General features: G+C 42.5%; 1 protein-coding gene across 1 annotated transcript; it reads left to right on the top strand.

The window, feature by feature from the left end:
• Nucleotides 1-5,028: 5,028 nt before the first annotated feature.
• mmaa (metabolism of cobalamin associated A) lies at nucleotides 5,029-14,019 on the top strand (the record flags this gene model as incomplete). Its single annotated transcript, XM_080520873.1, has 6 exons — nucleotides 5,029-5,443; nucleotides 6,297-6,419; nucleotides 6,635-6,805; nucleotides 7,250-7,335; nucleotides 8,425-8,574; nucleotides 12,897-14,019. 6 exons carry the CDS (start codon nucleotides 5,029-5,031, stop codon nucleotides 13,182-13,184), a joined length of 1,233 nt encoding a protein of 410 aa, XP_080376999.1. The 3' UTR covers nucleotides 13,185-14,019.
• Between the last annotated feature and the right edge of the window lie 392 nt (nucleotides 14,020-14,411).

Here is a 14,411-nt window from a genome sequence, read left to right as displayed (position 1 = left end):
TTTAGATTGTAAGAGATTAGTCCTATGACTTTTTTTTTCTCTCTGCAGGTTGAAATGAGAATGTGCATGATTTTCTGTTTGTGTTGGACTGTTGACTTGTCCCGGTAAGTTGGCCTGCCGCCCGCTCCACTTCAGCCGGGAACACCTCCAGGTACCTCGGCCATCGGCACAACACAACACCGCAAGCGTGTTCCCGTGAGTAAAAAAAAAAAAAAATCCTAAATTCTTTTGGGAAAACACGTTTCAAGTATAGACTAGACTCACGTAAAAGTTCTGGTTACGAGAGTGGCTTAGGGTTAACCCTAACTACAGGCTGAGGTTGGAGTAAGTCTGCGGGAAATACAAGTCGATGCAATGTCCACAGAAGGCCATGAATACTGTATGCATGTGCATGTGTGTGTGTACATCTTTCCTTTTGGGGACTAAAAGCAAATTTGAAGGACTCTATTTAAATGGGTTGACTTGTTTACAATTGAGATTAGCGTTTTGCCATCAGTGGCTCAGGCTACAGTCACGCTAAGTCTCCAGGAAATGAAAATAAGTCGGTGTAATACCTTGTGAAGTCATAAAGAAAACAAACTGTTTTGATGTAGGCCTTCAATTAAAGAGACCAACAATTACAAGTGCGAGTCGAAGCCAACTCCTCTGGTGTTGAGTATCTCTGTATTTTCCAGTACATTGTATGGAAATACATAAAACCATTGGCTTTCCTTTTGTTTTATGAAGCCCACTGTGACAGGACTGGAACCATGATTACAATCTTCCCAGAAGGTCTTCTGGAAGTCACCGGCCGGATTGAGTGTGTTTGTGCGAGCGGCAGTTTCAGTTGATTATGTGACGTGGGTGGTATGGTTGCACAGTGGTTGGTGTTCCTGCCTCCCAAGAGGTTGCACGTCCTTCCCAGATTCCACAGGAGCGAAATGTCAGGTGGAGCAGAGGTCCTGGAAGACCGCAGGAACTTCATTGGCCAGAAACTCTGCTCCAAACACTCCCTCTTTGTAGTGACGGTCCTAAATTCTTTACAGATGACAATCTACAGTGCCTCGCTCCACATGGATGATCTTTCATAAACCGATTCATAATAAAAATAGAATTTTTACTCAAGAGCAACAATGCACATGAGTCCAAGTCCTCCACCACCATTAAAGCCCTAAATTACAGTAGTGGTCCCAGTAATGGACTAGGAGGCCCGCCTACTCTCTCCAACGAAAACAATAATACAGAAATAGAAGATTTCAATATATTGAAATACACAACCTCTTGTGTCCTTATATTTACAAGCCAGAGCAACAAATGATGTAGTGACTGTATGAAAGTTTAGCTTTTCTGAGTGCTCGCTGATCAGGAAGAAGATTGTACATGCTAACATTTTGTTAAGCTGCCTTCTTAACAGTTTTGAGTAGAAATTATGACAAAAGAAACCAAATATAAGTCAAACTTATTTATCTTATAAAAAAAAAAAACAAAGGTATGAATTAAGCTTCTCAGCAAAACCTTGACTTTCTACGAGATAATGTATTAATGTGATTGTGGATGGAACCTAACAACCATTAATAATAATGTCTTATAATGTATAAAACAAAGGGATTCAACTGAAAATGACTACTTTTCATGTGTGACGTAAGTGTTGGTTGTCGTAAAGTGGTTCAAGCTCTGTGAGGAAGATTCACCCTTCCTAACTCTTGACAACCGTCAGTAGTTGTGCAAACAGAATGAGGCCAACACTCCAATGAGACTGGAGCCTCTGCAGCAACATTAACACGACATACTTTGTCAAACAACTACACGTCATAAATCTGTTTAATTTGTCAGGAATTGCTCAAATTGCTTTACCTTATAGCCCTAATAAATAGAACAGATAAACCAAGGGCGCGTTAATAGTCAAATCTATTTTTTCTAGATTTAGCTTTGATGTATTTTCAGTCATTCTTGTTTATCTTTATGTTTTTTTTTATTGCTAGTATTGACTGTCTATGTCCCATGACCGTAGTAAATGTCTTCCAGTGCTCAATCAGTTTTAATTTTTATAATTAAAACTCTTTGGACCAAAGTCTCAAGACTCTTTAAGAACAAAAAAGACTGATGATATCATGTTTATATCCAAAAGGGGAAGAAGATTAATGTTTTCTGTCTGCACAATGAGCAGTATCATTTCAGACTGATACCACCAGCCTGACTTTCACACAGCAAACCACAGTACTTTATCTCAATTCTCACTATAACGGTTATTTGCATTTGTATTTGTTAGTGAATCCAGTGACGCCAGTCCACTACGTCCTGCTACCTTAACCATGCAGTTCAGAACATTAAAACCTTCATGCTGGCATTGATTTGTGAAGTCCGTTTACCCATTTATGTTTCCTATTGGCCTTATCCAGATTGCAGTTTCAGCTTATTTAGGTGGATTTGTGTGTTTGGGCTCACAGATTTTAGCAGGAGTTTCCTCCCACAGCTTTGTCCCAATCCAAACCAGGTCAAAATGTTTTTTGTAAATTCAGCGAAATGAAATGAAGTTGTTAATGTCCCAGCTCTTGAGCTTGTTTTTTTTTTTCTCTTATCCTTCTTGATTTTGTGTAACACTGTATTTTCTGTTTTTTGTTTTTGTTTTTGTTAGCCTGTGATCATCTCATCATCTGCACACAATTTAAAGTCACCACTCACTCAATCATGCTCATTGTCTTGTTTGGTTTTGCACAGGTAGGTACAAATCTATTATTCAATTATTCATAACCCTCACAGCACTTGGAAATGACTGTATTTAAAAACATGTGAAATACATCGGGTTCAGGATCAAATCCGTCCTGTTTGCATTCAAGAGTTTTTAAAGTTGAGAGAAGGCAAATATTTTTTTAGCAGGACTGTTTATGTTTGAGTCAAGTGAGAATTAATTAATATACAATATGTGTTTCTGTTCAAGTGGTTAAACTATAGAACATTCACAGTGATGAATTTAAATGTATTAAATCACCGTTCCCGAAAATCTATTAAATACAGAATAAGCAAGAGTTACAGTTCAGACTGATGATAAGAGAAAGTAAATATTATTTATGGCATTGTTCAGTTCTTTAGATTTTTCTTTAGATTATTCACGTGTATTGTTGGTTTTGTTGTTTTTGGAATATGTTTGAAAATTGGACTTATTCTAGCTTGTGTAGAGTTTTTAGGCATAAATAAGCTACTGGCTTCAGCCTTTTTTTTTTTTTTTTATCATATAACGTGAACAGTATTTGTATCATTATCAGCATGAAACCTCAACACAGGAATCGTCCATCAACCAGCAGCAGGATAAAACCACAAACGCTCCAGATGTGAGACAAGAGTTTAACCATTCATCAATCAATGTAATAAATATGATAATTAACTGGTAGAATTATAGTGTTTGCACCTGCACTGTATTATGCAGTCAGATTAACAATGGATACTACAATTATATAGCGACCATGTTATTTCACACCTCATATAACTAAAAAAGAATGAAAAGTTAGAAAGTAGGTCTTACTGTAAAAGAACAACACAAACGTTCCCTATTCAGAGTTTTCTGAGCCTTCTGTGGAGGTGCTGCCACCTGCTGGTCACAAAAAACACTGCTGGATTATACAGGTATTATATATATATTTTTAAATGTATATGAAATATTGAGCCCAATAAACTTTAACTCGTATATCAAAGTCAGTACTTTAAAATTTGCATCAGTTTTAATTTTTGGATTTGTTTTCGCGGAACCTTGCTGTGTGTTCTTATGTCAGCGGAAACCGGAAGTGAATGAATGAAGTCGCGTGGAGGTCAGTGTGAGTATACATCATAAACTTTATCACATTTTCTGCTCATACGTTAACCTACGCACGTGGCAATTGGGCATAAAAGCGAGGATATGAACTTCCGTCAGACGGATAAACGTCCGCGTGACGACTATTGAGACTGAATAAGTTTCACAGAGCAGAGATCAGTGTTTATGCCACAGCTGGACAAACGGCTAATGCTAATGAGCTGCAGTCCAGAGAATCAGCCTTTACTGTGGCTTTTATAACTTCCGTTTGTCTTTCAAATAGTCGCCTGGATTAGACATAAAAATACCATGTTATAAGCTGCTGTGGACCAGGTGAGACATTAAAGCGCTATGCGTTAAAAAAAATGGGTAAATGTGGTTTGTTTGAGAGTTTGCAGAGATGTACTATGTTGCATTTCTGCATGATATTTTCATATCTTTCAACACTTCCGGACGATTGCTGCAGCAGATATTTGCCCATACGCTTTTCTTTTTTTTCGAGACTGTTTTTTAATATGCATGCATGGTATACACAGCTGATATGCATTGGATTGATTCGAGAATGTATTTAGCATTTATGCAGTTACATCATAATTTTATCAGCCTGTCATGGCTATGCGTCCCCAATTTTAAACAAATATTCAAAATGACGCAGATAATATTTGAATGAAAGCATAGTGTTTCAATTGTTGATAGGTTGTTCCATGCGGGACTTCCATCAAGATAAGGACTATCTGCATGCTGGTAACAGATCACTTTGTAAACTTCAAAATGATCAGCAATCGTATGGGTATTTGTGTCCAGATTAACACCTTAAAATCTGCCATAATCGCCATCGTCTCCCATCAGGAGAATTTAGTTGGCGTTCTCTCTGACTGCTGATGGAAGCACAATATACAATTTATGAAGCAGAACCTGCCTTATTCTCTCCTCCCCTCGTTTTCTTGCCAAAACATATCTACAATACCAGCTCAAAGTAAATTAAATGATCCAATCAAATTTTCTTCTAATCACAGATATTGAAGCTTGTGTCATGTGTTTGAACATGTGGAACCGTACTGAATACTACACAATGGAGGAGCTTCTCAAGTGACACTAAACTTTTGTTTCTGGAAACAAATATACTTGAGTTGTTCTGGCACCACACTGCTGGTTAGAATAGATGATCTCGAGCTCTGTTTGTTACCGGGAATTCCCCCCCCCCCCATGTGCATATCAATAACAAAACACAAAGTCATTGATCGTTGTGTTTTTCCCTCTAGATGGCCCACATTTGTCCCAAAATGGGACGGCATGGCCTTTCCCTCCTCCGCCACATTCCCTCCTTCACCTCTCCACTTACTGCCTTCCCCCTCACCAAGAGGGGCTGCGTCCACCAAGGAGCGAGGGGCTACCAGAGCGTCGTCTTGGGCCACCGCCGCCAGCACAGGAGGGCTGCGAGCACGGCTGTCAGCCCCCACTTCCAGGAGCTGAGCGGGCCCGAGCAGAGGCTGCTGAGCAAGCTGTATGACGGGCTGATCGGAGGACAACGGGCTTCTCTGGCCGAGTCCATCACTCTGGTGGAGACGCAGCACGCCAGAAAGAAGGAGCTGGCCCAGGTGCTGCTGCAGAGGGTGTTGGCCTACAGGAGGGAGCAGGAGGGTCGCAATGGAGGGAAGCCGGTGGCCTTCAGAGTAGGTGTGTGGCAAATATGAAGAAGTCTTGCAGAGATGGGTTTTTTTCCGAATGTGTGGACGGATCTCACCTTCTAAGTTCTGACATGATGGTCTGAAGATAGACGAACAGCGGCTGATCATGCTTTTTATTCTATGAGATTTATCAGTGAACTCGCCTGGCGAACCCTAACCCGTATGGCTACATACGGACATGTCTTAGTACATGAGGGCAGTAAAGTTGACAGCCTTACACTTTTAATCTCATTCCCACACACACACACATGTGATCATCTACCAATATCTGGCCTAAAGAGGTTGGTACATGCTCTAGAACTACCAACCCTGCAATCTTAACCAGAACCCTAGTTCTTTATTTCTTTTTTTTTTTTTTCTCAATAATGGTAGATTTATTTCCACAGAGTCTCCAAAGTGGATGTTATGAATACGGGGGGGGGGTTTCTTATTTTAAAACTTCCATAAACTTCAGTGAAGTGAAATGATCACATTCAAACACATGTCGACTTACTGAGTTTTTAGTTTGGAGGGAAGCATGTAAAGCAGCGACGAGATAAACCGGAAGACGAAACACGCACATCACAATGTTATTTGTCAGGCGGGTTTGTGAGCAATACTTCTCATTCATCTCCATTATGAAATGTACAACATAGCTGGCGTAATTAATTCATTAGGAAGTATAAAGAAGGAGCTGCTGGTTGTCTATGGGTTGTTCTTGTATGTTTTCATGTCCCGCTTTTGCTCCTCGTCACACCAATGAAGGGAGTCTTCTTCATCTTTACAGTAAAATCCACCTCTGCACGTATGTGCACCGAAACATAGTAGCTTTCTTTGTGTTGCTGATCTGGTTGATTGCTCAGGTCTGTCCGGCCCCCCCGGAGCAGGAAAGTCCTCCTTCATAGAGGTGGTGGGAAAGATGCTGACGGGACGTGGACATAGATTGGCGGTCCTGGCTGTCGATCCGTCCTCCTGCACCACAGGAGGTAAAACACACACACACACACACACACACACACACACACACACAATGTTCACACAGCTCAGAGTAAAATTATTTATATAATTCTTCTGGAATATGTTGAAAGATGTATATATTTTTTTTTTTGTAAAAATTATTGCTTATATTTATTGATATACGACACAAGCTGAAGTCATTGGATAGTTTCTGCCACACACTGACTCACCGCTCCGGTTGCAGGGTCTCTGATGGGCGATAAGACTCGTATGACTGAACTCTCGAGAGACATGAGTGCTTATATCAGACCATCACCGGCTTCAGGGACGCTCGGTGGTGTCACCAGGACGACCAATGAGGCCATCGTTCTCTGTGAGGGGGCGGGGTACGACGTCGTACTCGTGGAGACTGTAGGTAAGACGCGACGATGTCCAGCTGAACCTCGGCTACCGCGTTGATTCCGAATCTTTATTTATTTATTCATTCCCCAGAAGCGTATCTTCATTGTTTACATGGCGCCTGTTAGTGGATGAGCTATATGAGGCCACAAGTGCACATTTGATCTCCAAAGTTGATCAGTTAGAAGCTGAAAGAGGTTAATGCTGGACTCAACGGAAAAGTTTCAAACTGCACAGAGGATCATGTTGTGGAACAAAAGGAGGATGTCGTGTTTTGGTTGATCGGTTCAAATGTTTTCAGTATAAAGTGATGCATTTTGCTTATTTCTCATGGTCAAACTAGGAATTTCACTTGTTTTTGCCAAAACTTAACTTAGCTCAACTTAACTTAACTTAAGGGTTGTTGGTTTCATCTCAAACTGGTGTTTTTAAAAAAAGCCTCGTTTTCTTTCACTCTCAGGTGTGGGTCAGTCAGAGTTTGCAGTGGCCGACATGGTCGACATGTTTGTGCTGCTGATCCCACCAGCAGGGGGCGATGAACTCCAGGTTAGTGAATAAAGGACCATAAACAGCAACAAGCCCACTCAAGTCCAGATTCATCTCATCTGAACAGTAACTATGAGAATTTTGCAAAAAAAATTCTTCACCAAACAAAGTCTTGCAGGTCTGGGTGATGGCTTTCAGAGATGGAATATATAACAATCGGATTATTCAGTGTACATTTGGTGATGCTTGTCTGAAGAAGATCATGCAATTGTAGTGTGAGTTAGGATGAGCTATGTGAATATAACAGCATTATTTTTAAAACTGTCCTTATGGTGTCAAATTTATGTAAACATTTTTTTTAATTTAAATGGATTTAAGCGAAATTCAGATTTTCTTTTAGCTGAGTCTCTCAAGTAAACTGCACCAATCAATAATATTGTACATGGACATAATATCCTTATATATTATTAGATTGGACTTTACATTTTGAAGAGCAAGCTGATTTCCATGGCTGCATTTTTTTATGAAGGTAAACATGCAGACAAATCCCATATGCTAATTACTTTATTAATTAGCTAAATTAATGGATTTCATTAGCATAACTCATTATGATTAATATTATGGGGATGATTGTGAGTCATTAGGTAGCTGAAGTGGCATTTGTTTTAATTATACTAATTGTTTTCAACACATTGTGGGGGAAAAAAACAATCCACTGAATTCTTACGTTAATTCCAGTAAATATAATATATGGAAAAAAAGGAGGAAGATGAGAACATTGGAGTCCAAATTCTATTCCCAACTCGGGGCAATGTGATGTGTAACTAATATGATTTGTTTACTACGGCTTAATTGGAGAGAAAAATTCACCGCGTCTCCTTCCAAGAAGTGAAATGTAGTTTGAGCGAAACCATTTTTCTTGTTTTGAACCTGACAGAAGGAGACATTAGTGATTAATGGAAAGGAGGTGCCAATTTAGGATTGCATTGGCTCGCTCCAAACAAAGTGGCAGCCCCGAAGACACCTGACCGCAGCGCCGTCCATCCATCACTCCACACGCAGATCCGCCCGGACACCGGGCGTCCAGACGTCACCTTTATTTACAGTGTTCTGAACACTTAACGACCTCCCTCTCAAATCCGTGTCCAGGGGATCAAGAGGGGCATCATTGAGAGAGCCGACTTGGTGGTGGTGACGAAGTCCGACGGTGACCTGGTGGCGCCGGCCAGAAGGATCCAGGCGGAGTACACCAGCGCGCTCAAGCTGCTCCGGAAGAAGTCCAAGTCCTGGAATCCAAAGGTGTGTTTATCGGTGTCCTAACTATTCTGTGTAGGGGGGCCGTGAGCTGAGGGAGCCACAAAAGAATTTCATAGCTTAAAAAAAAAAAACTACAAAAAAACCCCCAGATAATTGACCAGTGTTGGAGGTTTGACCCCCCCCCGGCAGCAGCAGCTGAGGTATTACTGCTCTATGGACCCAACAAGCATCCCATGGAGAGGCCGTCTGACAGAGGACGGGGGAGGGGGGGGGGGGGGGGGGGGGGGGATTGAGGATGATGATGATGTCGTCATACCATCATGGTCTCCGTGCTGCAGTGTCTCACCCCACCCCGCGTGTCCCATCTCACCCACTTGCCTGCCTGCCTGGCCTTGTCCCTTTGTTTTCCCAGCCCAGTACAGCATCTGCCCACCGGGCACGCGGCCAGGAAATACCCCCCCCCACCTCCCACCCCTCGTTACCCCCGCCCTCCGTCCCTCCCCTTCTCTCCGCTCTGAATGCTCGGCTGCTGCGTCATGCATTTCACTGATTAGAAGCCTGCACATGCACATAAAAGCTGATAGGTTTCTCTTATACCCCCCTCTGATAACCCCCCCCCCCCCCCCCCCCCATTTATCCTTACGTCGGCTTTCTTGTCCATATTAGTGTCTCTCTGTTTGGCCTACAGAGATTTGATTTAGTCTCATGGATTCTTCTCTTTTATTGCGGTGCGAGAGACAAGACACACATGTACTTTAATGGTTTAATCTACTTATCAAGCAACATATTCTCCCTACTAATTGTATCGGCCACAAAAAGTACTCAAGTTCCAGAAACACGGCAAATCGTCTTTAACTAGATTTTGCTGTTTTTTTTAACAGATTGAAACTCCAAAACATTGATTATGAAATCGTGTTCATTGGCAGGAGCGGCAGCGCCTCGTAGCCGAGGAGCAAGAATCAGCCCAGGTTTTGACTTTTCTTTGCTTCAGAAAGACTATTAATAGTGGCAGATTCATTTTCTGTCCCCTGATAAATTGATTTTCCTCCCCAAAAGATTACGAAGTTCCAACAAATTTCAAGTGCCACTTACAAATCGCCCATAATCAAGTTAACCTCAAGTAACACTGAAAGTTTCTCTGCCAAAGTCTTGGTCTTAAAGGGGCACTCAACCAATTGTACCTGTCAAAGTATGATTCAGGCAGTGTGTGACTCAGCCTGTGAGCGCACAATGTATTAGAGACTCTTCAGGCCCAGAAGCATTTCTTCCGCACTTCTTCACTCTTTGTTCTTGCGTTGATATTTTTGATTGAATGAGATTTTGTTTTCTGGGTTTTTCTGTTTGTGAACTTGTGATGTTGCTTTAAAAACAAAACAAGGTGTGATGTTAAGTAGTAAAGAGGCCATGTTAATAGGTTTATAAAATACTGAGGGGAGTTTTTTAATTTTAATTTTTTTGGCTTTTACATAAAAAGGAAAAGTGCCTGATTTCTAAACTAACCAGTCAATCAATATTTGTATTATTGAACGATACATATGGTGCATCTGGAAAATGTCCAGAGCACTTCTCTTTTCCTGCATTTTGTTTTCCAAAATGGATTTAATTCATTTGTATCTTTAAAATTCCCACTAATGACAACGTAAAAAGAGTTTGCGGTTCTATTCAAGGAGTTGCCCACACAGCTTCCGCTTTCAAAGTACAACTCACTCGTTGAACCAGTGTGTCTCCGATAAGGATTTTTCTATTGTCGATGTTGAACAACAAAACCTTTCAAGGCGAAATTTCTGATAAAATCCAACATCCAGGATATATAGATGCCGTTTGTGATCGTAGTTAATAGCATTAGCATCGCTGCATGACTTAAAAATATATGATGGAGTAGCTCTAACCTGAGAGGAGGAAATTGAGTTCATCCTCCCTGAAACAGAAATAATTCAGCTGAAGAGGCGACGGAGGGGAAGGCAGGTCCTCGGTATCCTCCTCCAGCAAACCTCAGCCTGGTGGCAAGTGAGAATAATTTAATCCCATATCATTTTGTTGGCGCTTGATCTCCTGGTGTTTCCCCTTGTTGTGGGCATATAAATAAAAACTCTTTGAGCACTCGCTTCTCAAGACCCTGTGAGGAGACGTCCAACTGATTTCATTCCATGGGAATGTATTTCCATTGAAACGCTTTGAAGGAGAGTGGGTGTGTTCCGGAGGCGACGTTTTCTCATTGTAATATGCACTAAAAGTTTGTTTTAAAACCTGGCCTTTAAAACCTTTAGGGCCGGTGCTGCTGCTGGAGCAGAAGACACTCGAGTTTTATCAGGGTCATCGGGTGTTTTACACGATTCTAAAGGAAGCATAAATGTACGAGTATCCCACTTTTATTTTTGTGTTTGTCATTTGGCTGACGTCGGATAACAACTGGAGACTTGAATTTTTCTTAGATCAATGTTATGTCTTGCATGTTTTCAAGGCAGGGGGAAAATCTCAAAACGATTGAGTCAGGTCACATGTGTTGGGAGACTTCATCAGTTCCGCTCGTCCACCGTAGAAAAGTTCTGGTCGCTCCAATTGTGATGTCGATGTTGACACGTTGTGAGGAGTCTGTGCATCATCCAGACTTCAGAGCCACGCAGAGAAAAACTTTTATGAAATAAAACAAATCAGTGAGTCTTGCTCAAAACTCAAGGTGCGGCGTGAACCTTTACACTCGCCACTTAACTCCTCATGCATTCTTTTTACTTCCACGCGGAGAAAGCCAATGCAGACATGAGGGGAACATGCAAACTGCACGAAACTGGTACTGGAGCACTATCCTCTACGTCACCATGTCACCCCTCCTCCTAATTGACTTTTCAATTTCCATGGTTTTGTAAAGACTTACTATTAAACAACATCTTTTTTTGCCAGCAGTCCACCACGCCCCCTCCTATTCAACACATATTGAATGTCTGCTATGAGTAGGTGAAAGTGGCAATTTCAGCCCAGTTGAATATTAATGTTTGGGTTTTTTTTTAATGCATCAGACTTCCCATCCAGGTGTTGTGTTTCTCTTAATGGGGGGAATTTATTCTTGGCTGCTGATCACAGACCTGATATTTAGCAAAGCTGCTATGTTCGTCTTTCGCCGTCATGTTATCTCCCAGCAGAGGATCAGAGGGCTTTATTTTACATAAAACACTGTCGCCTTTTCTTGTCTTTCCTCCGTCAAACTGCCTTTCTCCCCTTTATTCACTTGTGTATAATGACACAATATTAAATAAAAAAAAAAAACCCAAAAAACATTGGCTTAACTTTTAAGTAAACCCTTTCATGGGCCTCAGACACACATCTGAATGAACACCTCTGTTTCTTTGTGCTGCTCTCAATCTGAAGCTCTTTCACGTCTGCGCCTGCTTTGAAATCGAACGTTACTCCGGGTTTCATCATGTGTTCTTGAATGTGTCGCGAGCGCTGAAGGCAGACATGCAGTCACTTGTTGAGGCATTAAACACGTAAGTGACATTTATCCCCAGATCGCTGGTGTGAAAGCCGTGCCACCGGTGGGGGGGGGGAGGGGGGCGCTCGCCGTTTGCACAGTGGCATGACAGGTCCTTGCAGGAAAAAAAAAAAACACGTGTTAAAAAAAACAAATAAACGTGTACCACCTGTAAAACTGAGCTGCAGTGAACCACGTGCAGCGTGCCCATTTTTTCAAAACGAAGGTTGAAGACGTGAAGGTTTCATATTCATGCTGAGAGAGAAGAGTGCAGGATTCCATGTTTCTCACTCTGGAACGTGAAAATGAATCAATGCTGGTGGCAAAACGGCAGAAATAATGATTCTCACTTGCACAGTGTGTAGCAACTGTTGTCGGCAGTACAACCATAAACATGAATGTAAATTTGCACGTGCAAGTTTCTACGGATCTCATTTTCTCCTCACGTACGACCTCTGGTTTGGAAAAAAAAGAGGAAATATTTTCAGATACTTTGTTCTTGATTTAGACACTAAATTGATCATATTAATACATGATGGCAGACATCTTCAACTACTGATGTTATATGCTGCCAATCTCAGTGTCTTGGCTATAACACTTATTACAGCGCTACTCTTTAACATGCAGAGTATTGCACATGACCCCCCCCACCCCCCCCCCCCCCCCTAATAGAACATTTTTCCATTACTATGCATGAGTTGTAAAGTATCTTAAAGGAGGACCTCTTACTCTGTACTTAATTCCACACATGAATGGAACATGAGCCACATGAGTCCATAAAACGTACGGAGTGAAGTATGGGAGTCGGGTCTGTTTGAGTGAGTCTGACCCCCCCCAGACACTTTGAATTTACACATGCGCCCTTCCCCTCCTCCCCCCTCCCTGCCTCCGTCTTCAGGTGGTGCGCGCCTCCTCACACACCAACGAGGGCATCCCAGAAGTCTGGGCTAAGATGGAGTCGTACCGGGACGCCATGTTGTCCAGCGGCGAGCTGCAGCTCCGGCGCAGGGCCCAGCAGAAGGTGTGGATGTGGAGCCTGATCCAGGAGAGCGTCCTCCGTCACTTCCAGAGTCACCCCGGTGTCCGAGAGGCTCTGCCCCGCCTCGAGGAGAGGGTCACCAAGGGAGTCGTGTCTCCGGGTCTGGCTGCCGACATGCTCCTCAAGGCCTTCTCATCGTTGCCATAGCACTCGCTGGGACTGTCCGAGATGAATCGCTGCAGCTGATCCCAGCCTCTCGGTGCCAAAGGAAGCCGGACGGCAGCATTTGTGACCTTGACTCTTTGGTTTGCACAAAAAGAAGCAGCCTCGCTCTTTTCGCAGTTGATTTAAGATTTAAAACGGCCGGTCACACCTCTGCAGGAACTTCACTTCCTCAACACTTTAATCCGAATCGCGGGAGAGGACGCACGCCGACAGCCGTCCGCTCTCCTCCACGGCTCCGAGACTCTCGCACCGCTGGCAGAAATGAAACACTTCATGTGTGGTTGGAGAGATGAAACGCTACGTCGGCTGTGGTCTGGTATCATGAAGCACATTGCGGGAGCGCTTTCATGGAGGGGAACAGGACAGAACCTCATGAACTGTTTTAATGAGATTAGCAAAAGAGGACCGTAAAGGTCATGTTGTGACAATCGGAGAATAGTTTGTACAATAACCTTCACTTTTATGAACAGGCTCATTAAGCCGTGAGACTGTGCCATAAATATTGTCCGGACTGGACGTATGACCTGCGATCAGCTACCGCCACTGCCAAGCTCCCCCGCCATCTTTACGAACGTGACCCACAAACACGAGTATTAATGAAAAGGGTCATGTTTATGGGAGCTGGATTTAATATGCCCAATTGTTTCTGGGTGGATGTCGCTCCAAAAACGACTTAGAAAAGCAACTGAACATTTTTCTGTTCACAATTTTATTTTATTTTATTTTTTTATTTTTGGGATGAATAGCATTGAAGAATGATGAATGGTGAGTTTGAAAAAGAAGATAAGTGAATAATATTAAATCTGTCAGTGCAGTTGCCCGGTCTTGTTCTTTCTCCTTGTGTTTGCTCGTGATATGAAGAAAAAAAAAAGGGGGGGGCGGGGAGTGATTAATGTTACCTCTACGAATATTAGTCCTGAGATTTGTCAAAGATTTAATGAAATTTCTCCTCTGCTCTCTGGAGCCAGAAATGTCAGTAGCAGCTCTGCCCTGAATGAGTCAGCTGTGGCGCTTTGCTTCTAATTCAGGCAAAACACACTTTAATATTTTCAGAATTAACTTCATAATGCACTGCACTCCCGGACGCCACCAGAGGACCCAAGACAAAGGCAAGTGGCCGCTCATAACTCCGCAGCAGCTACTTTATTACTTTAAAGAGACGGGCTGCTTTGTTCAGGGTGAAGCCGGCCGCAGTGTGACGGTGACCTG

This window comes from Blennius ocellaris (assembly GCF_963422515.1).
Source record: "Blennius ocellaris genome assembly, chromosome: 3".
Classification (NCBI taxonomy): domain Eukaryota; kingdom Metazoa; phylum Chordata; class Actinopteri; order Blenniiformes; family Blenniidae; genus Blennius; species Blennius ocellaris.
The sequence above is the reverse complement of the archived record's forward strand: the minus strand, read 5'-3'. Positions and strand labels throughout refer to the sequence as shown.